We start from the raw sequence: 24,199 nt of genomic DNA, 5'->3' as shown, positions 1-24,199 counted from the left end.
AGGGGACTAGGGGTAGAGGGAATTATGCTGTTTTTAAGATGGGAAAGATTTTCTTGAATGTAAATAAACCCCATAACTTCTCTAGTGGTTGGCCAGTCACTGTTTCTTTTTATGTTTAGGACAATTTTCATTTCATCCTTTCAAGTGTTTTTAAAAGTAAGTACAATTCAGTGTTTTTACAAACTTAAGTTGAATAACTGTTCCTCAAGCATCTGCTTTTGGAATAGTGGTTTTCTAAACTTGGCTGATCATGGGAATAGATTCTTGGGACTCTCTTAGGTTTACTGACACTCTGGGGGAAGGCACTGGAATCTGTGAGTCTAAAAAAAATCCTCAGGTGATTCTGAAACCTTTTGCGTTACACAGTCCTGGTACACAGTACATTTTATTGAAAAGGAAACTGGTATGTGTATGTATATATACAGAAATACACACTCATATATGTGTATATATATTTTAAATTTATATATATATGTATAGATAAATTTATTTTATTGACCTATAGTTGATTTACAGTGTTGTGTTAGGAAATTGGCATATATTTTTAGTCGAAATTCTAGTAAAATAATATATCTGTAATGGTGGGAGAATAAAAGGATACTCTTCTTAATAATGAGAGAGACTATATGCTATGTTTTCCATAAAATTGATAAAGCAAATTGTCAGGGTTTTGAGCCCAACTGTTCTTGAGCATCCTTGAATAATTCTGAGGATGACTGATTCAGCTTGAGATTTATATGTGTCCCTAAAGTAGTCTGTTTCGTCAGAGCTATGGTTTTTCCAATAGTCGTGTGCAGATGTGAGAGTTGGATCATAAAGAAGGCTGAGCACCAAATAATTGATGCTTTTGAACTGTGGAGCTGAGGAACCACAGCTGAGGGACTCTTGAGAGTCCCTCGGACTTCAAGGAGATGAAACCAGTCAATACTAAAGAAAATCAACCCTGAATATTCATTGGAAGGACTGTTGCTGAACCTGAAGCTCCAATACTTTGGCCACCTGTTGTGAAGAGCCGACTCATTAGAAAAGACCCCAATGCTGGGAAAGATTGATGGCAAAAGGAGAAGGGGGCGGCAGAGGATGAGATGGTTAGATAGCATCACCCACTCAATGGACATGCATCTGAGCAAATTCTGGGAGATAGTAAAGGATGGGGAAGCCTGGGGTGCTGCAGTCCATGGGGTCGCAAGGAGCTGGACACAACTTAGTGACTGAACAGCGATATCATAGCAGTTTTTCTGGGACACAATCAGAAAGTTGTCCTGGAGCTAGAGTTCTGGACAGTACACTTTTATTTGCAAAACAAGGACAGGTTAGCCTCTGGGTACCCATTGTGATCTGAGTGTGAACTCACCTGATTAATATCTTAGTTAACTGTGTACTGGAATCTGCCCTTGCTGCTAGTGCTGAAGGCTAAACTCAGTCTTATGCCTGAGTCTTAAAAAAGTTTTTTTAAGTTATAACCTGAGTCTTTTTGAGTTAACTCATAGTGAAGTGAAGTTGCTCAGTCGTGTCCGACTCTTTGCGACCCGTGGACGGTAGCCCACCAAGCTCCTCTGTCCATGGGATTCTCCAGGCAAGAATACTCATAAGCCTCCTGTAAACTCTCAGGACCATGTCTGCTTAAGTGTCGTATCATGGCGTGCATGCATATGTTCACTTCAGTTGTCTGACTCTTTGTGACTCTATGGACCATAGCCTGCCAGGCTCTTCTGTCCATGCGATTCTACAGGCAAGAATACTGGAGTAGGTTGCTGTGCCCTCCCCCAGGAGATCTTGACCCAGGGATACAACCTGTGTCTCTTACGTCTCCAGGTGGTTTCCTTACCACTAGTGCTACCTGGGAAACCCATGTTACCTGATGTGGAAAAGATCTGTAAAAAAATATTTGTTTTAAAATGGAATTCTAGTTGACCTCTTCCAATTGTTATATCTTATATAACACTACTTTCCTAGCCAGATTTGTTTTTGTTCTTGTCAGTCCTTGATGAGCTCCAGTGGAGAGAGCAAGAAGTGGAAGCCTTTTAAACAGTGGTGGCCTGCTCTTTTACAATATTTCCTGTTAGGGCTCCATCCAACCAACTGCCAATCCTGGTGCTCAGTTTGCATTGACAATCAAGTGCTCTGTGGACTATGTAAAACAAAAGTTGAGAGACAAAGAGAGTCCACAGGTCTAAGATGGAGAATATACCTTGATAAGCACAGCATATAAGATGTATTCTTAGGGAATATAGTCAGACAGAAAGAAAAAGGGTTAGCCACATGAGTCAGAGAACTCCATGACACTCCCTCTGAAGTCTGCAAACTCAGGGTCACCCAGCTGACGTGTTTCTCCTATGACTATGGGTCTCTTACAGCTACCTTTAAAATCTCAAGGAAGCCAATACATTGGTCTCCTTAATTTGAGACCTTCAACTAGCTGAGTTCCCGGAGGGGCGTCTAGTGACTGAAGGGCACACTACAGAGGATAGGCTGGACCTAAAGCAGTGCAGCCTTTGGATCTAGTTAGTCCCATGGCTGTAGCTTAGCACTCATTGAAGATACAGAGTGGACTTGACTTTGATCTAGCAAACCAGACTCTTCTAATTCAAGGTAGAGAATGTTTAATCGGGCCTTAGAAGGTGCATATGTTCCCAGTTTCTGAGCCAAGCCATCTACCCTGGGTGGAGAGTGAGCCTGGCAAACAAGGAAAGATTCTCAAAGACTGTCACTTGGGACAGTGAGTGCTCAGGCCATGGGTACACATAGTTTAGGGATCCTAGCCCCTCACCAGAAGAGGTCCAGGGGCGATCTCACTCCCCAGGAGGTATTTTTAGTCTGGTTGTACCATGATGGGTCAGGATCCCTCATGGAGAGAGAGCACCTTTGTGTTCATGTCTCACAGGGCAGCATGACAGGAGTGCCCATGAAGAAAAGGTCAGAAAGCCAGCGCTTTAGTGATTATGACCCAGTTGGTTAAATCTTTCTTGAGGACATCAAACTTCCAGATTCCTATTCTTTTTCTTCACTGGGGAGATAAAAGATTAAAGATGATTCTTTGCTCCTTTTATTGCCCTCACACTTTCCTGGGGTGATCTCTGCCCATTTTAACAGACTTTCCTTCTTAAATTCTGATATTGAGTGGCTTAACCCAAACAGTCAATATGAGCTCTGACAAATTATGATAGCCACCCGATAGGGGCCCACCATTGAGAATCTCCATTTTGATAACGTCTGGTCAAGCCGGATGGAGTAGTCTCTCACCAAGAGCAGCCCTCTTTGCTACCAAAAAAGAAAATAAACCACCCGAGATGCTGGGTAGTGAATCAGCATCAGACTTCTCTGCCTGTGGATCCTTTACCCAGGCTCTTCCTGTGAGTTTGCACTGCACAGGTCAATACCATCAGAACCTTACCATGGTCAGGTGTGTGGCTGACTCATTGCTGAGAATGACCCTTGACCTGCAGTTTCCACCCATATTTTGGCATAAACGACATGATTTATGTGTGTGTGAATTTTTTTTTGACATACAATTTATACACACTGAGATGCACAGGTTGTAAGTTATACAGATTATAATGTGAGCTTTGACAAATGTATACACCTTCTATAAGTCTCACCCAATCGAGATATTGATCATTTCTGTCACTGCAGAAAGTCCCGTTGTGCCCCTTCTCCACAAGTCAACCCCCCACACACTTCATCTCCCTAGCATTGTTGTTGTTCAGTTCCTAAGTCGTGTCTGACTCTTTGTGACTCCATGGACTGTGGGACTCCAAGCTCCTCTGTCCTCCGCTATCTCCCGGAGTTTGCTCAAACTCATTCCATTGAATTGATGATGCCATCCAACCATCTCATCCACTGTCTCCTCCTCCTACTGCCCTCAGTCTTACCCAGCATCAGGGTCTTTTCCAAAGAGTCAGCTCTTCACATCACGTAGCCAAAGTATTGGAACTTCAGCTTCAGCATCAGTCCTTCCAGTGAATATTCAAGGTTGATTTTCTTTAGGATGGACTGGTTTCGTTTCCTTGCAGTCCAAGGGACTGTCAAGAGTCTTCTCCAGCACCGCAGTTCAAAAGCATCAATATTCTTTGGCACTCAGCCTTCTTTATGGTCCAACTCTCACATCCACACATGACCACTGGAAAACCATAGCTTTGACTATAAGGACCTTTGTCGGCAAAGTGATATCTCTATATTTTAATATGCTGTCTAGGTTTGTCACAGCTTTTCTTCCAAGGAGCAAGTGTCTTTTAATTTTGTGGCTGCTGTCACCATCCACAGTGATTTTGGAGCCCAGGAAAATAAAATCTGTCAATATTTCTACTTTTTCCCTTCTATTTGCCATGAAGTGATGGGACCGGATGCCATGATCTTAGTTTTTTGAATGTTGAGTTTTAAGCCAGCTCTTTCACTCTCCTCTTTCACCCTCATCAAGAGGCTCTTTAGTTCCTCTTCACTTTCTGCCATTAGAATGTTATCATCTACATATCTGGCATTAGAGTATTATCGTCTATATGTCTGCAGTTGTTGATATTTCTTCCAGCAATCTTGATTCTAGCCTGGGATTCATCTAGCCTGGAATTTCACATGATATACTCTGCATAGAAGTTAGGCAAACAGGGTGATGGTGTAAAGCCTTGTAGTACTCCTTTCTCAAATTTGAGTCAGTCTGTTGTTCCATGTCTGGTTCTAACTGTTGCTTCTTGACCTGCATACAGGTTTCTCAGGAGACAGTTATTGACTGTGCTAATTTCTGTCACTGCATATTAGGACTAAGTCCACAGATTTTAAAGCATAAAGATTTCCTTAAAATCTAAATGGCGAGAAATATCAGAAAATAATATTTAATCAAGGAAATTGGCACTTCTCAAGGCGGGTGGAGGCCTCCAAGGAGACTTCTGTGAGTATCTGGACACATTTTTGACTTACAGCTGGGAGGGGTTGCACTGGTATCTAGTGTGTACAGGCCAGGATGCTGCTGTGCCCCCTACAGTGCACAGGACAGCCTCCCAACAGAGAATGATCCAACTCAAAATGTCAACATTGCTGAGACTGAGAAACCCTGAAGTAAACCTCTGCAGAGAGAATTGTGGCCCTGGGGAGTGTTAGTTTCTGGATGGCCCAGGTCTCTGGGGATGAGGCTTTGTTGTTGTTGTTGTTTTAATTTGTTGAGAGCCTGCAATAAACTCAAAGGGCAGCTGCAGGAGAGAGCTTTCTTAAGTTCCTCCACCCTTGGAGCCACACTTCCTGCTGTGGAATGGGAAGGAAGGTAGGCTTGGGTCAGGAGAGGCTGACAGGAGAAGAGGGAGAGGAAGAAAACAACTTGGGCAATAAAAGGGCAGGCTTAGCATAATATTAAAACTAGAAAAAATGGACAGGAGTGGGGAAAAGTAGAGATTAAGGACTCCTAGGCACAGCAGCTAAGAATCTGCCTGCCAATGCAGGAGACTCGGGTTCAATCCCTCATCTGGGAAAATCCCACATACTGCGGAGCAGCTAAGCCTATGCTCTAGAGCCCTGGAATTGCAACTTCTGAGCCTGTGTGCTGCAACTTCTGAAGCCTGCTCGCTTAGTGCCTGTGCTCCAGAACAAGAAGCCACTGCAATGAGAAGCTCCTGCTTCGCTGCAGCTAGAGAAACCCCACACAAAGCAGTGAAGACCCAGCACAGCCAAAATAAGTAAACTTAAAAAAAAGTTAATGACACTTAAAGTACAAGCAGCAGAATAAAAAATAAACAAGTGAGACTACATCAAACTCAAAAACCTCTGCACAGCAAAAAAAAAACAACAACAAACCATCAACAAAGTGAAAAGACAACCTATGGAATGGAAAAAAATGTTTGCATGCCATGCATCTGGTAAAGGGTTGATATCTAATATATAGAAAGAACACATACAAGTCAGTAACAAAAAACCAAATAACTCAGTTAAAAAATGGGCAAAGGACCTGAATAGACATTTCTCCAAATATGACATGCAAAAGGCCAGAAGATACATAAAAGGATGTTCAACATCACATGTCATTAGGAAAATGCAAATTAAAACCACAATGAGATATCACCTCACTCCTGTTAGAATGGCCATCATGAAAAAGACAAGAGATGAATGCTGGCATAGATGTGGAGAAAAGGGAACCCATGTGCACTGTTGGTGGGACTGTAAATTGATACGGCTACTATGGAAAACAGTGTAGAGAGTCTTCAAAAAAGACTAGCAGCAGAACTGTCATGTGCTCCAGCAATTCCACTTCTAGGACTATATCCAAGGGACACAAAAGCACAAGCTCGAAAAGATATCTGCACCCCCATGTTCATAGTGTTATTTATAATAGCCAAGACAAGGAAACGCTCTAAGTGTCTATTGATAGATGAGTAAATAAAGAAATGTATGTATATTGTGCACACACACACATACATATATATAATGGAATATTGTTCAGCCATAAAAATGAAATCCTGCCATTTGTGACAACACGGATGGACCTTAAAGACATTATCCTAAGTGAAATAAGACAGACAAATATCATGTGATCTCACTTATAAATGGAATCTGAAAACAAAACAAACTTAGGCAGTGATGTGTGCCAGTTAGTTCTCAGTAGAACTGGAAAAATGCATATCGATTCCAGCAAAATGTTTAATTTTAAAAGTAAATGAGTTGAGATCGAAAATAAAAGATGAAAGTGAGTGAGATTAATCATTAAGAACATAAAAGTAGAAATCTGAATTAAAACAGTAGAAGGCTGTGAGAGGAAATATGTGAAAAGTAGGGAGGATTAAAGATTGAAAGCAGGAATCAAGAATTTAAAAGGTCAACACAAGGCATTGTATCAAATGAGGAGGAAACAGGGGTCAGCATGTACCCAGAATGCTTGGATGGGGAAGTGGGAAAGGGATGAGGCACCAACTGTTGCTGGTAAGAAGGGGAATTGAACAAAGTCGGGGTGGGGCCAGCCAGCTGGCTCAGTGGAAAGTCCCCAGTATCAGCAGTGTTGTCAGTAGTCTGAACAGACCCAGAGGGCAGAGAGCGCTGAGTTGGCACCTCCAGATACCAGCAGCCTGATAGGCCATCTCCTGGGGAGTGGGGAGGGGCATACTGACAGCAGTGGCTTACTAACCTTTATCCTGAAAGCAAAAGAAATTAGTGGCAGTATTGTCTGGAAATTAATACCTTTCAAGTATTCCACTTAATGCTTTGGGGTGTAGTCATTATTTTTAAACCAGTTTAAGTAATAACCATTTCTTTAAAAAAAATAGCTTTCAGCTCTTTGTTTGCTTCTGAAATATGGGAATTTCCTTTTGTGTGTGTGTGTGACTCCAGGCGTAAATTTCAACAGACCTTTTGAGGTTTTAACTAGCACTATATGCTTTGTGAGTATTTCTGAGTAACCTAGTCTTTCACATTACAGGCATTGCAAATCTCGGGAACAGGATTTCCATGATGCTAAATCATGCCTGAGTAATTAGAACAGGTCAATCACTCATTTACTTTTTGCCTGTCTTCTGTCCCTTCATGTAGGCAGAAACTATTGTTGAGCATTTTTAATGTGTTAAACACAGTTGTAGGCATGAGGAATACAGGGTGAGACACAGCCCCATCCTGAAAGGGCTTGTAGTTTGGGACGGAAAACTTCATAGACATAAATAAATGGATAAATAAGACAAGCAATAAACCTCTATGCTCCTGGGCAATTGTACAGAAAGCAAAGCAAGTGTAGAACATTCTATATGGAGGAACCAGCATGAATGAACCCGTAAAACTGGAAAACAGTATGGGAAGAATGCAGGAGTCCAAGTTTTATGGGAAAAGGCAGAGTGACTGATGAAGTTAAGAAGGTGGTTGGGGTCAGATCATAAATGGGCCTCTTAGGCTTACATAGAAGTCCTAGGTAATAAATACCAAAGGGTCTCAAATACGGGTAAAAGATACTCAGGTTTGCAGTGTGGTGGTTTGAGTCATCGAGAGGGCCAGGTGAACAGTTAGAATTAAGCTGTTGAAACAATCCAGGAAAGAAACAAGGGCCCAAGGGGAGAAGAAAAGAGGAGAGAGTAAATTAAGTTCTTTTAACAGGCAGAATTACCAGGACTTAATAACCAATAGGATGGGGGGTGTGGAGATGACCTTAGAGTTTCTGATTGGGTTGTCTAGTTGGAGGGTGGCACCATTCCTGAGAGAAAAAGTAGATGAAGAGTGGGCATTTCTGGTGGAAAGATTCAAGATGGTCAAGTGCTGTGTATTAATTTTTTTAATGTATTATATTTTAAGACTTTTCTTGATTCTACAGCACACATTCACCTATCAGGCCTCATATAGACTTGGAGGCACAGTCAAGATCCTGATGAGCTGGTTTTGGGTGTGTTTGGTGTTGGGAACTTGTGTCCCATCCAAGTGGAAACGTCCAGAAGTAGTAAGATAAGTGAGTTGAGAGCTCAGAAGAAAGCTCTGGCCTGGAGTTGCATGTCTGGGAGTCGCTGGCTTTGTGTTGAAGCCATGGGCATGAGTGACCCGGTCAGGGAGAGCAAGGCACAGAAAGAGTGTGAGTTCAGGAACTGAGATTAGCGGAGAGCAGCTCTGGGTAGGAATGGAAAGCAAGGGCTGCTGAACATTTCATTCTTAGAATTACAGAAAGGATCTTCACTCTGTTCAATGAATCAATTGGTGAGATCATTAAAAACTCCTTTCCCTGTTATTGGGGTGTGTGTGTGTGTGTGTGTGTGTGTGTGTGTGTGTGGTGTATCTTTTATTTTACTTAAAAAGCTAGGTAGAAAACTCAGGAACTACTGTCTTTTGGAAATGAAGATAAAGGTGACTTGGAATTTTGAGTCCATGAGGACACGTTTTTTAGGTTCTGACTTCCATAAAACTTCAAGAATACATTTATTTCCCATAACGTACAATAAGCCTTTTGGAGCAGAAGTGGCTGAGGTTGCAAGTGTGCCCACGTTACACACCTTCAGTTTGGAGAATTGGGAGAAAGCTTAAATTGCTTCTGTGTTTCAGGTAATTCAGAGGTTCGTGGGGCCGGCCAGCCTGAGCCTGCTCACCTTCAAGGTCTATGCATCATCAAAAAAGGACTCACCTCACAAAGATACTGTGAAGGTTAATGAGGTAATATGTTGTGATATGTTTTGAATATCTGATAGAGTTACTTTGGGAAGGATACAAATTGACTATCAGGAAGATATAACAATTCGGAAGATATTTAAAAGGAGGAAATATATTTCCTTATAGTTTGTTTTTGTATGTGGGATGCTGCTACACTATGGCTTTTTCAACTTTAATTAATGGTACTTAGCTAAGGGGATAATTAAGGAATATTTCTTAGATTTTTACTGGGAAAACTGCTCTATCCCAGTAAATTGTAAGCACAAGTCACTTCTAAGTGATCTTCCTGCTTCTAGACTGCTTATTAAGCCAGGAAAACATTCACATTTTTTCCTCTCCTAAGCAATTAAAGACCAGGGCTTATCCTGCTTCTTGGCTGGATTAGAGGTTTATAAGTGAAGTGAAGTCGCTCAGTCGTGTCCGACTCTTTGCGACCCCATGGACTGTAGCCTGCCAGGCTCCTCTGTCCATGGGATTCTCCAGGCAAGAGTACTGGAGTGGGTTACCATTTCCTTCTCCAGGGGATCTTCCTGACCCAGGGATCGAACCCAGGTCTCCAGCATTGGAGGCAGACGCTTTAACCTCTGAGCCACCAGGGACGCCCATAGAGGCTTATAAGTAGATGCTTAATAAATATTGAATATATAAAACAAGAAATCATCTCTCCATTGTTTACATTCCCTTTTGTCTCTACTTCCCAGTGATTATTTTGGCTATTTGGTTTCTTTTGAAACTAAAATACTCTGAGTAAAGTATCATAAAGATCTACCTTCAGTCATGATCAGAGTTACTTGAATGGTGTTTACATAAAGCTAAATAGCTTATTTTTTTTTGCCCTTTACTCTCTTCTTTTCAGGCCTTGGGGGAATGGCATCTTTGAGGGTGAAGAAGGCAGCCCGTGGTGGCTCTGAAACATTTCCTCTCTGCCTGGGGAACAAACCTGCTTTCCTGCTTTCGTTAGTGTTAGACTTATCATTAGAAGATGACTAGAATAGACTAGACTAGAGCTAAGTCTAGACTGACTCTTCAGTTACTCTCAGGCTTTTTTTCCCATCCCACCACCCACCCTTTAGAGTAATAGAATCTTTTTTTCTAACTAAATCTAAGGTGAAATAACAGATACCAGTATATAAAATGGGTGAAGAGGGCTGCTTTGTCTGCTACAAGCAGGGACGGAGGAGGCTACGACACCTCATAAGAGCCCTGCTCTCTTGGCCTAGGCCTTATTAAGAAAGTAAGTATGGTACAAAGATGGTCTAAAGCAAGGTTCAGGGTGCACGTAATCCTTAGTCACTGTAGTTCATGAATTACTAGAAATATGATGCTTGTAAATTTGACAGTTGATTATTATTTCATTTCTGTATACCCTTCTTCAATTTTTTCTGTTTTGTTTGTCAATCTTTACAGCTTTCACTCTACTCCGTTCCTGAGGATCAGTCTAAATATGTGGAAGAACCAAGGACCCAACTTGAAGAAAGCATCTCTCATCTCCGACATTATTGTGAACCATATACAAGTTGGTGTCAGGTACAGCTGTTCTGAAAATAGAATGAATGTATTTCTGTTTAGAGTCAGTAGTGAAAAGTCTATATTGGCTCTAAGTTTTCAGAAAAAGGCACAACAAAGGGCCCCAAGTTAAAGAGTGCCCAACTTAAAAATGTTCATCAGTGCCATCTCTGGAAGAGAGCAGAGAGCCCTAACTTCCTGGTGGCAGCTGTTGCCATAGCTGCGGAGAGAATTTCCTTCCCACTGGGCAGAGAGTATCACATTGCCTAGAGAGCAGAGGCCCATGGTACTTATCTTTTCCTTTTGGCCAGGCCTGCTTGGCTTGTGGGATCTTTTAGTTCCCCAACCAGGGCTTAAACCTCAGCCATAGCCATGAAAGCTCTGAGTCCTAACCACTGGACCAGCAGGGAATTCCCCCATGGTAGCTATCTTGTTGGTCATGGCTATGAAAACATTATACCAGGGAGGATACTGGGACTGGAACTTCAGTAGGAGGAAAAGGGTACAATGTAAACATTTATATATATTAAAGTTAGGAGGTTTCTTTCCTCACAGAGATTCTGTAAGTCAGTACCACTTTAAGCAGGATGGGTACAGAGCATTTCAAATGTAATAATAAGAGAGTAGATAACTGAAAGAGGGTGGAATTACATGTTTGAGTACTGAAATGTTTCCTCTAGTGATCAAAGATCTGCATCTACAGATTGACTTGTGCTGCTCAGGTTTTAGATCAGACATGTCATTATGTTCATGAAAGCATATCTGCAGCTTTTACCATTGGAAACTGAAGCTTACAGTCTACAGAATGTTTCTGTGGACTTTGATCTATATATTTGCCATACTTGATTTTGAAAATTGATGACAAAGTAACAGAATGTAGATGTGTGTGCTGTGGTCTAGATTTACTTTGATTGAGATTTATAAGCTCAATTTTCATCCAGATCTTTTAAAATTTTAAATTTCCACTGTCTGTGCCAGTGCTGAACTTTTGTTCACCAATTTAGAAAGAAAATGGTAAACATAGACCCTGTCAGCAACATAAATTAGGCCATAATACTAGAGTATCATAACCATATTATAGAGTTATGAAATACCTAAAGACTTTACACATAATGTGCTGTAACACATTTAGACTTTATTCTCTTGTTCTAGAAGATTTTTAAATCATCTGCTGGTGGTTAAGATAAGGTCAGCACATTTGCAAATAGTTTTGTACCATGTAGGCATGACTGCATGACTACTGTTATTTCTCTCTTGCTCTTTTTTTTTTTTGTGGTTAGAAGTACTTTGTCTCTTTACCTTTCAACCTAAGGTTGCTTTTTGTTTTTCACTTTCTTGCCTGTGCTTGATGCTTAGTGCAGCAAAATGCCTTTGAAGCTGACAGAATAGTAATCAACATGTTTATTTGTACTGTTAATAAGTACTGCTTATAAGTAAAAAGCTTTTTTGTGATTATACTAGTTTTATTTTCCTGTACATTAAACTCTTCATGAATGAAAATACTTTTCATTCCTGACTCCATTTTCAGACCTACAAGTTCTAGTCCCTTTCTTTAAGAACTAATTTAATTTTCTTAAATTAGAACTGATTCTAATTCTTAAGAACTGATTTAGTTTTTCTTCATAGTTAACGGATTATGCTAGCAGAAGAAGTGGGCAGTCAGTCTAGACATTGATCTGTAGCTTTTCTGTTTTTATGTGTAGAAAAAACTAATAATGGATTTTAACGAAGCAGCACTCAGGTTTTTTTTAATGTCCTTTATGTCCCCCCCTAAATTCAGCATTTATTATTTAAGGCCATTTAACAGTATTAGTATAACTTGCTCTGAGTTGAACTGAGTTAAAATAAACAAATCATTTTCCAAGTGGCAGCTGGTTCTGATATCTTCTAATACCCACATATCTCTTTTTCCATTTTTTACTGTAGACTTCTTGAAGGTGGATACTTTCTAGCCTAGTTCCTTGTTTTCTTTAGGATCATCTGATGTTCATGTAAAAAGTCTTTTTATTGTTATTAAAAGAATGTTAATACTTCATTTGCTCAAGATTGGGGTACATGTCTCCAAATCTGGATATAGACTCCTTTGTCACATTAAATCGGGTCATTTCTGCTTCAAATGGGCAGTTTTCAGATACAGGCTCTAAAATCATGGCAAATCAGGAGATAGACTTAATATGAAAGATTTAATCTCACAGGGAAAGGATTTCTACTTTAATTATCAAGGGGATTGAGTGTTTTTCATCCTCTTCAGTTTCAGTAGAAGAATAAAAAGGCTGGGTTGTTAAAACCACTCTATTTGAAATCTTTGCTTCCTGTGGCAATAATAAGCCATTCTACTAAGCAATTTGTGGTGAACAGGAAATTACAAAAGAAAAAAAACAACACAAAACCCCTCAGATAGACAGTAAATCCCTTTGTTCAAGAAGTGCTAATAACATGATAATTTATTCAGTAAAGACAAATACATATTTATTGTTACTTTCTAATCAACAAAGTCTATTCATTCTTTTTTTTATCTTTTTAGGAAAAGTACTCCCAAAATAAGCCCAAGATGCAAAGTTTGGTTCAATGGGGGTTAGGTAAGTTGATTTTTAATTAGGCACAGTCAGTTTGTTTGACATTGTATGTTTTAACTGGTATTCTGTGGATGGACTCCAGGGGATCTGTGAATTCCTTAAAATTATATGTAGAATTTTAGAGCTACTTGGATATTTCTGGAAAGAGGATCTGTTTTTTCCATCAGATTTCAGGAAACTAGTGTCCCCATTCAGGTAAGTCTCTTCAGGATCATTAGGATTGTTGACATAGCCGGTGCAGATACACTGGATTTTCTTTTTTAATCTGTTTCCAGATGCAGTGTCCTAGCTCATCTATAGGTTTTCGGAATCAGGATTGCTCATTGGTATGACTGTTAACACATGTTATAGAAGTCTAGATGCAGGAAGGAACTAGGCTAGTGTGCTTAGGAAAGGCTTTATTGCATGATTCACGTGTTCTTACATGTTTTCATTTGTTTTTTTATCGTCTTTAATTGTTTTTCACATTCACTTAACACATACACCCATAAACTGATTTCACAGTCTTGTGTTCAACTAATATTAGGGAATTAATAGACATTGATCATATTTCATTCCCTTTATTGGGCATCTAAACCAATCATCCTCTTCTTTTTACAAGTGTTGGTTTCCATGACAGAATAAACATGAGTACAATTTATTTCTCTGTGAAGATCATCAGAGCATTGATGTGCTAATACCCCTGATACTACCTACCATATAAACAAAGTCTTCCTTTGAAGATAGACATATTAGTGGCTTACCAGTTCTTTAAATCATTCATGTGGATTAATATCCTAATTTTAAAAACAGTTATTCAGTGCTTATTAAGTATCAGGAGCTAATCTATGTGACTTGCAAGTATTAATTGATGTAGAATCCTCATAATAACTCTGGCAATTAGGTACTTTGTTACCTTCTTTTTTTCCCTCAGGAAGCTAAAGATGTCCTGATCTTTTATCTCTGTGTGACTCAGGTGATCTCTTTGTTGTCACCTGTCATTTCCCATAGAAGTAAGCAGTATTTGCAATATGAGTCTTTTTTTTCTTCTCTTGGACTCAGTTACTGCAACGGCTCTTAAGAAGAAACATTCCATTATGAGTTGCGTTGTTGTCTGCCAAGGAAACCAGTCCATTTCCCAGCAGTCACAGCCAAGATGTGTTAACTAGAAGCTGGACTTCAGCTTCAGTGCAGTCTTAGAGTCCAATTTCTTTGATTTTCCTGCTTTGGCTCAGCTCACCAAGGGATGTGGGTGTCCTATCACCTGCTCTGTGTTCATGGCTACAGTTGAAAATAACATGCTGGTAGGCAAAAATAAAGAGAAGTAGAAAATTGCCTCAAATGACCCAGGCAAGTTAAAATCAGGTTAAAGACAAGACAGGAATTGGTGCAAACAGCACAAACCCTATTGGAGAAGGCAATGGCACCCCACTCCAGTACTCTTGCCTGGAAAACCCCATGGATGGGCTACAGTCAATGGGGTCACGAAGAGTCAGACACGACTGAGCAACTTCACTTTCACTTTTCATTGGAGAAGGAAATGGCAACCCATTCCAGTGTTCTTGCCTGGAGAATCCCAGGGATGGAGGAGCCTGGTGGGCTGCCGTCTGTGGGGTTGCACAGAGTCGGACACAACTGAACCGACTTAGCAGCAGCACAAACCCTATAGCAGTATTTAAAATGATCACCACAGTTCCCAAAGAACCCAAGGAAAGGAAAACTGGCATGTGTCTAGTCTTATCTGGAGGAGAGAATTACAGAGTATTCCAGTTAGTTCGGTTCCACTTTCATTTGTTAGGTCACCACCATGGCAGGCATTGAAGAGAGAGGCTGAGGAAGACAGTGGTCACAACCACTGAGGTGCATATAATAAAGTGTCCAATACTATCTCAAATACAGAGGCAGTCGTAGACCACCATCGAAGGTACGGAGGAAAGAGACTAGTTTAACAGAGATTGGGGAGATGGAAGCAGTCAGGGAAGGAGTTCTGAGGAGGCGTCGTGCAAATGAGGTCATCAGGCATGCTCAGGCGTGGCAAATAGGCTCACATGTTGCATTTGTTTATATTTATCTATCAACAGTGACTATTTCCTGCATGTACTTGCACTACAAGTTTCCTTCAGTGTTTAGATTTTTCATTTCTTGAGTCTGAATAATGAATTCAGATGGCAGAAGATACGTTTTTTTTTCCCCTGAGTCTATTTGGTTTCTGAGTTTTAGAGATCAATCAGCAAAGCTTCAGACAGTGACACATCTGTCCAAAGATTTATCCAAGTTTATTCGAATCCTGTGTTTGAATAGCGAGAGATTCCTGTATTTGTATTTCTCCCCTTATAAATAATTGATTCAGATCTGTTGCCTTCAAGAATTATGAAGATAATCTAATGTTATCAGATGATAATCAGATTATCATCAGACTAAAAAGTGTTTGAGAATTGGATACTTTCTATGTGACTAGTAAATCATGTTTATCTCTCACATAAAAAGAACTTGTTGAAGCATATTAACAGCAGACTACATTATTTGAAAAGTATTTGATACTACATATAGTTTTATATATGGCTTCTTGTTTTGTTCTTTTTGTTCATTTTTATTTATTTTTAATTGGAATATACTTGGTATGTGTGTTTTATTTATTAATGAGCAATTTATGGTACTGTTTTCTGATCTGATTCTATTGTAGACAGCTATGACTATCTCCAAAATGCACCTCCTGGATTTTTTCCAAGACTTGGTGTTATTGGTTTTGCTGGAGTTGTTGGACTCGTTTTGGCTAGAGGTAGGTACAATTTTATAGTTTTTTTTAAGAAAAAAATTCATAAATCAGAGATAAGGTATATATTTGGTTCTTTGTTTTCATTTATCAGTTTTTGGAATAATGAGTTGGCTTCTGCATATGGCCTTCTTTGTGTAAAATTGATACGATTATCTTCTCCAGTATATTTGATTTTAAACATATATAGAAATTGTAAAAAAATAAAATGAAAAAAATTGTGTACTTTTGATTTAAAGAAGAAGTTAGTTATCCTTCATAGGCACATTTACTTCGTTTACTTGGTCAGATTCCTGTTGCTCTTCAGTACAGAAAGTGAACTTTTGTTAACTAAGACCTGTCACACCTGAGAAACTGTTTCTAAATATTTCACTATTAAGATCAGGCTAGGTCACAGTCATTATTAGGAGGGTAGCCGGTACTCTGGGTGAAGACAGGAGGGCAGGCAAGGGAGGGACCCCTGCCTGCTGGAGAGTATGACCTCATTTAAGAATCAAGACTTTTAAAAAAAAAAAAAAAAAGATCAGGCTAATTGGCTGGAATTCTGGCAGTTACCTCTTAGATGTTATTTACACATGTAGAATGGCATATGTTCAAGGTTGTGCAACGTAGTATTTTTTTGTAATATAAAAGATTAGAAAGTAAAAAAAATCAGGCTATTAATCACAGTACAGTGATTTCATAGAGAGCTTATAATTTCTTGATGTCTTATAGCTTCAGTCAATGATGATAAAAAAACTTTTAAAATACTTAAAGTTAAAAGCTAACAAATATCAACTTAGAGATATTACTACACTTTACTACTGGATTACAAAGTATTTATAGGAAATACAGGATGATAAAATACTTTACCATAATGAGATGAATTTGTTATGAACTACTTGGAAGTTTCACTGGTTGTAAAATTCAGATTACAAAAATATCTAAATTAGAAAGATTATGAACCCTGTAATCAGGTTCCCATAAGAGATGACTATAGAGACTAGTTTGATAACCATTTCTCAGTATTAAGAACCTTTCTATATATGCCTGAACTGTTCTTTTATGATATGGAAGAATGCTGTCCTGTTGTAGTTTCTGTGTCCTCCTCCCATTTGGCGCAGAATATATAAGAATTAAAAGCAGAGTTTATTTTTGCTAATCGACTCGGGCAATAGTTGAATCAGCTTTTTGTCCCAGACTTCTTTCCCCTCCTTCTATAAAGCTGTCCAAAAAAGCATTCCTATCTTATTTAGATAGTGTTTAGAATTTATGGAGATCCCAAGGCCAGGGTGTTGGAATGTTGACTGGCTGTAGGGAGCCAGGAATGTGGAGTCGAATGAGCTTAGCTTCCTCCTTCCCTCTCCGTGGGGAGAGCACATGGGACAGTTTTACTGCTCTCTGTGCCAGGCGTGCGCTCCACACTGTGTTCATCCTCCGCACATCCGCTGGGCTGGCTGTCCTGAGGACAACTGGGAGCTGTGCTCTCCTGAGCAGACCAGCAGCGGAAGGACATCTGCTGCTGTGGGGCCTTTGCCTTTGTCTTTATTTGCTTGTTTGTTTAGATGTTCCCCTCTCTTTTTCCTTTTCCTGAGAGGACTCTAGTTGTGTTAAAGTACTTTAAAACCTTAATTCTTTTCCAGAAAAGTACACATGCACACATACTGTACAATAGATCTTTCCCCATGGGTGCTGGGATACAGGAGCCAGAGGTAAACACCACTGGGTGGGGCTTCCTAAGCAAAATGAGTGGGAGGGTAAGTATGTTTATGGGTGGTCAGAGTGATTTGCAGGCCCCTTTAGGTAGATGCTGGCAGCAGTATGATGGGCTAAGTCTGTCCTGGTAGGATTTCTTTTCTTTCTTTTTTCAAACATTGTATTTATTTTAATATCATTTTATTTTATTTTTTAAATAAAGAAATTCAGTTTTTTTCTTAAGTACACACAGTTGTATGAATTGCCTGTATACAAATTAACCAGGGCTTGACAACTCAATAGACAGGTTTCATTTATAATTAGGACTTTTTTTTTTGATAGTAAATATCTCTAAAATGCTAGGCAATTGTTTATCCTTTCAAGCATAATTTTCCCCCTCCCCATTTTGTAAAGTAATATTAATTATTATAGAGTATGTTGTACTTAAAGTAGGAAAATAATCTGTAATAAAAATATATATGTATTTAAGGTTTACAAAGTGATGTTTTGATATGTAGATATGTATATGACAGGGCTGTCTGCTGTCACCCTATTTGTTTAATCTATACACTGAGCACATTATGAGAAATGCCGGGCTGGATGAGTTACAACCTGGAATCAAGATAGGTGGGAGAAATATCAACAGCCTCAGATATGCGGATGATCCCACTCTAATGGCAGAAAGCAAAGAGGAACTAAAGGACCTCCTGATAAGGGTGAAGGAGGAGAGTGAAAGAGCCGGCTTAAAACTAAGTATTTAAAAAAACTAAGATCATGGCATCTGGCCCCATTACTTCATGGCAGATAGAGGGGGGAAAGGTGGAAGTAGTGACAGATTTCCTCTTGGGCTCCAAAATCACTATGGAAGGTGACTGCAGCCAGGAAATCAGAAGACGGTTGCTTCTTGGCAGGAAAGCTACGACATACCTAGACAGTGTGCTGAAAAGCAGAGACATTACTCTACTGACAAAAGTCCGTATAGTCGAGGCTATGGTCTTCCCAGTAGTCATGTACGGTTGTGAGAGCTGGACTGTAAGGAAGACAGAGCACTGAAGAATTGACACCTTCGAACTGTGATGCTGGAAAAGATTCCTGAGAGTCCCTTGGACAGCAAGGAGATCAAACCAGTCGCTCTTAAGGGAAATCAACCCTGAATACTTGTTGGAAGGACTGATACTGAAGTTGAAACTCCAGTATTTTGGTCATCTGATGGGAACAGCTGACTCATTGGAAAAGCCCCTGATGCTGAAAAGATTGAGGGCAGAAGAAGAAGAGGGTGTCAGAAGATGAGATGGATGCATGGCATCACCAGTGCAATGGACATGAACTTGGGCAAATTTCAGGAGATGGTGAGAGACAGAGTGGCCTGGTGTGTTGCAGTCCATGGGGTAGCAAAGAGTCTGACTGGGCGACTGAACAACAGCAGCAACAACATATGTGTATAAATAGTGAAATGATTACTGGAGTGGAGCTCATTAATATATCTTCTCACATAGTTACCTTTTTTGTCATGAGAGCATCTGAAATCCCCTCTCAGTAAATGTCCAGGGTTCAGTATTATAAACTGTAGTTATCATACTGCACATTAGATCTCTAGACTTACTCATCCTACATAACTGCATCTTTGTATCTTGACCAATATCTCCACATTTCTTGCACCTCCCTACTCTTGGTAGCCACCCTTCTAGTCTTTGCTTCTGTATATTTGACTTTTTTAGCTTCTACATATCAGTGAAATCATGTGCTGTTTTTTCTTTCTCTGTCTGAATTATTTCACTTAGCATAATGTCCTCTAGGTTCATCTGTATTTTTGCACATGATAGAATGTCCTTATTTTTAAAGGCTTAATAATATTCCATTGCAAATGTATACCACAGTTTCTTTATCCATTCCTCCACTCCAGACATTTAGTATGTTTTCATGTGTTGACTATTGTGAATAATGCTGCAATGAACATGAGGTATTTCAGGTTACTGACTTCATTTCCTTTGGATATACACCCGGAAGAGGGATTGCTGGATCATACGGATAGGTTTCTTGGGCATTTAGCAGATAATGGTGATGAGGGTGGCCAGGACCGTGGTGATGACAAGAGGTATCTCTCTGGAAGAGAGATGAATGGATGATTATTCAGAGGAAGTAGGCCCAGCCAGGCCACTCAAGGAGGGCAGGTGGTTGTTGCCCTTTGTTGTCGCCTTTTGGAAGTTCCCTCTGGCCATGCTGCCAGTTACAGTCTACATCACTGGCTTCTTGGGAAGTGTGGGAGTGGAAACAGGCAGGGAAGCAGGGGATTGTACTTCCTTCCAGAACTTCTAGGACCCCCGGCTCATTGTGTGCACCAGTTGGAGCTAGAAACTCAAGAGCAGCTGCCTATCAGCTTTCTCTGTGCACAGTGCTCAGTCGCTCAGTTGTGCCCAACTCTTCTCAATCCCATGGACTGTAGCCCACCAGGCTCCTCTGTCCATGGGGTTTCCCAGGAGAGAATATTGGAGTGGATTGCCATTTCCTTCTCCATGGGATCTTCCCAACCCAGGGATCGAACCTGTGTCTCCTGCACTTGCAGGCAGATTCTTTACCACTGAGCCATCTGGGGAGCCCCTATCAGATTCCTCTTATATATTCTTGATTATTTTCTTCTTTTGAATTATTTTACTTTGGTCATTTCCAAGAGCTCTTTTCTGCTCTGTTTCACAGAGCTCATTTTTCTTTTAATGCAGTAGCTTCTTAAATTTATTGATGATACCTAAGAACAAGTTTAATTTGGTTTTAAGTTCTTTTTCCTTTGGTCATTTTTGTCTTTCTTGTCTTGATGTTCTCTTTTATGTTGTGAGCTTTCTTCACCTTTCCGGTAAGGCGATTGAAACTCTAATAAGAACTTTTTACATATAAATGGGGCTTGCTGGGAAGCAGGTTCTCTTTCTGGGTGAGCTGAGACGGAACTGACCTTAAAGGGGAGTGGTGACAATGCCCACCTGAGCGAGGCTGGACTGTCTCCACTAACACGCACTTGCCGTTACACCAGCTGTCTTGGCTTTCAGCAGCAAATCCATGGCATTTCTTTAGAGGTACCTTGTGCCCCTTTTAAGATTTTGTCTGGAGAGATGCCCTAACCACAGCAATTTGGCACTGGCATGGTGTGGAGGAGTCTTACACAGTGTTAGATGTACAAGGCAAACTGTGATGATAGAGATAATAAATCCTCTGATGGTGTCCACAACCTTTTATTTAATAGGTTCAAAGATAAAGAAGCTGGTATATCCACCTGGTTTCATGGGATTTGCTGCCTCTCTTTATTATCCACAACAAGCCATTGTATTTGTCCAGGTAAGTTATATTGGTAAGCTTGCATGTCCCTTGTTCTTGCTCATGTATGTATGGGTTTACTGCCTCATTTAATTTTATTTTGCAGACTTTTTTACACCAGAGTAAAGTTTCTTTGCACATATAGATTTAAATGGTTTTGCAGCAAATTTAAATGATTTTCTCCACTGTATACCTCAGTTCTGGCCCTCCTTTCAATGTCAGTGTTCAGAGAAGGCAAGCTAATTCAAATATTAATCAAAGAAAATTTAATATACCTGTTTTGCAGAATTACATGAAGCCTAGAGACTCAAATTCCAGAGTTGGTGTTTACAGATCATTCTCAGGTTGGGCGTACCTGGTCATAGCCTGCCCGCCTTGGCGTTGTAGGCATGGGCCTTGTGCTCTGGCCCTCTGCGCCTTCCCCCTCGTCTGGTGCCAGCCTCACTTTCCTTGCTGAGGACTTCAGGGAGTGCAGTTCGCTCTGTTGGGAACACCCTTTTTAGGGCTGTCAGTTGGCTGCTCCTTTCTTACCCTTGAGGCCTCAGCTTGATGGCAGGTAGAACATAGTGGCCGAGACATGAGTACAGCTGATGCCTTCGTCAGCTCAATCTGCCATGACAAAATACCACAGCCTGTGAGGCTTAAATAGTAGAAATTTATTTTCTCACAGTTCTGAAGGCTGGAAGCCCAAGAGCAAGATGTCAGCAGGGTTGGTTTCTCCTGAGGCCTCTCTCCTCGACTGCAGATGGCCACCTTCTCCGTGTCCTTGTGTAGCCTTGTCACTGTACGCACACTTCCCTGATGTGTCATCCTTGTCTTATAATGACACCAGTGGATTAGCGCTCCACCCTTATGACTTCACTTGACCTTAATTACCTCTTTAAAGGCCCTTTCTCCAAACAGTCACATTGTGGGCTAGGGCTTCAACACATGAGTTCTGGGGGACACAGTTCAGTCCATAACAGCTGGACCAGCAATTCTCAGACTGTAGTCCCTGGATCAGTGGGATCAGGGACTTATTAGAACTTATTAGAAATGCAAGTTTTCAGGCCCCAACCCAGACCTGTTGACTCAGACACTGAGAGTTAGGGCCAGCAATCTGTGTTTTAGCAGGCCCTCTGTAGGGTTTTTGCAAGCCCATATTTGAGAACCACTGATAAAGACTAGACTCCCTCAGGGCAGTGGTGTCTGGACTTGGAGGGACTGTACACATGAAATCCCTTGGAAAACTGGCAAGAACGAGGCTGACTTAAAGTTTTGAGATTCCCATTTGGAGAAGGGGATTCATTTGCTAGAACTGCCATATCACACTGAGACTGGTTTCTAGGAAGAAGAACAGTGCCATCACCAGAACTAGTTCCTGAAGCTCTGAGTCAGTCCAACCAGACACTGTGCCCCCTGGAGTCCTTACAATATCAAGTCTAGATTTCTGGATGGTGCTGCAGTTGTAGGTGGGAGCCCAGTGGATCCAGCTGTGGGAAATTGTTGGCTTTGGTGGCAAATACCAGTACAATCTTTATAACATGGGTTTGGCGTTGTTTATAGCAGTCCTGGAGGCAGTTACTGATCCTCTGTCTGCTTCAGTCCCAGCTCTGGAGCAGTGAATCATGTCTTCCTGCCCTAGATGACAAAAATAATCAAACATCATCTCAGTCTGTTATGGGTTAAATAGTAAATTGGCTGGTGGTTGAGAAGCATATGTACTAGCTCTCTGAGTAGAGGTCTTTTTTTTATCTTCCATGCCACAGCATGCATTGCAAAAGAATTTTTTGTATTCACAACCAAGATGGTAGCATACAAATCTGAGTTGTATTCTACTTTATTTTTAAAGTCAGTGGGAAGGAGTTTTGTCTTTTTTTTTTTTTTTTTTGTACCTAGAGTAAGCCAGAACAAAGCAATTAACTGTTTTCATGAGATATAAAACATTAGTGATCTGTTTGGAATGATGAAAAAGTTCTGAAAATAGTGGTGGTGATGGTCACATAACATTGTGAATGTAATTACCACTTGCACACCTAGAAGTGGTTGAAATGGTAAATTTTATATTATGTGTATTTTGCACAATAAAACAAAACAAACATCAGTGATCGAAAGAAAATTAGTTCCTATTTCACAGTTTCTTTTCTACTTCCTCTTTTTTTCCCTCCTAATGAATGCCATGACCTTGGACAAGCCACTTAATCACTTATGTTTTGTTTTCTGTTCAGTAGTGTTTGGCGAATAGTATTGTCAGAAAACTCTGAAAGTGATGGGCGAATATTATTTTTCTCTCAGAAATTTATAACACTGAGAACAGTGCCATACTGATAGTAAATACTTGTTACATCTACCAGTGAGTCTGAGAATCATATCATATTTTAAGAACAGTTGGCACAATTGGAAGAATATAACTTGTAAGAAACCAGTATGTTGCAGCCAAATGCTGGATTTACTAGCATTGTGACCTTGGATGAGTCATTTGGCCTCTGAATATATCCTAATAATCTTTGCCTACGTACCATATAGGATTGTTATATAGAATAGAGATAAATCATGTGAATGTGCTTGGTAAAATAAAATGCTATATAGAGACAAATGATTATAAAAATTTGGAAGAGAATAATAACTGCTTTCAGAAAATCAAAGTAGTTTCATGTAGAAGACTAATCAATATTGTCATAAGTAGGACCAATGAATGCAAATTATTGGAAGTTCTTTTTAAGAAAGCTCAATAGTTTTTTTAAAAGTTTCCAGTAATTGAAGTCAGCAGGCCAAAGGCGGATCAGCACCTTTTAAGGTAGGGAGCTCACTTATCCCAAAATGTTCTCTGACCCTGGAGCCTACCTTTCTGCATGTTGTAGAAAGGATTTTGGAGCAGACAGCAAAAGTCCTATAAAAACTCAAAGACTTTTATGTTTTGAGGGATCTGGGAAGACTGACCATCTTTAGTGGGCTCACTTGTTTTTTACCTAGCCCCTAAAATGAATGAATGATTTTCGTCTTAAGTTTGGCTGGCTTGAGACTTGGTTGGCTGTTATGTGCTAGATGTGATAGGTAGAAGCCTTCTTTCTTATCTGCTTTTTTAGGAATTTCTCATATCAGCATTTTTTCCCACATTTTTTCCCTTGAAATTGTGAAAGGTTGAAATATACACCTATAATTTATGGTACATTATTTTAAACAGTAGCTATACATAGGCAAACTATTTTTTCTTCTTACCCCATCATTCTTGGCTATCTTTTATTTGCTTACATTGTATAGTTTTAATGTGTATGTTCAACCAAGATTCCTGTGGTAGTTGTATGCTTAAATACGGTTCTTT

General features: G+C 40.1%; 1 protein-coding gene across 7 annotated transcripts in view; it reads left to right on the top strand.

The window, feature by feature from the left end:
• Nucleotides 1-24,199, top strand: part of APOO (apolipoprotein O) — a 66,998-nt gene that overhangs the window by 16,131 nt on the left and 26,668 nt on the right. For 5 of the 7 annotated variants that reach the window (XR_006058285.2, XR_009598881.1, XM_004021968.6 and 2 more), the window contains exons 2-6: nucleotides 8,983-9,090; nucleotides 10,495-10,614; nucleotides 13,118-13,172; nucleotides 15,832-15,927; nucleotides 20,828-20,919. Coding sequence is in view for 4 of the 7 variants with exons in the window: in XM_004021968.6 (XP_004022017.1) it covers nucleotides 8,983-9,090; nucleotides 10,495-10,614; nucleotides 13,118-13,172; nucleotides 15,832-15,927; nucleotides 20,828-20,919 (471 nt within the window). In the remaining 3 variants the exon portion in view is untranslated. Of the gene's footprint in view, nucleotides 1-8,184; nucleotides 8,641-8,982; nucleotides 9,091-10,494; nucleotides 10,615-13,117; nucleotides 13,173-15,831; nucleotides 16,307-16,448; nucleotides 20,122-20,827; nucleotides 20,920-24,199 lie in introns of those variants that run through there. The other 2 variants (XR_009598882.1, XM_042241880.2) reach the window with 2 other exon arrangements.

Source organism: Ovis aries, chromosome X (genome assembly GCF_016772045.2).
Source record: "Ovis aries strain OAR_USU_Benz2616 breed Rambouillet chromosome X, ARS-UI_Ramb_v3.0, whole genome shotgun sequence".
In the NCBI taxonomy this organism is placed as follows: domain Eukaryota; kingdom Metazoa; phylum Chordata; class Mammalia; order Artiodactyla; family Bovidae; genus Ovis; species Ovis aries.
Note: the sequence above shows the minus strand (reverse complement) of the source record. Positions and strands in the feature narration are given on the sequence as shown.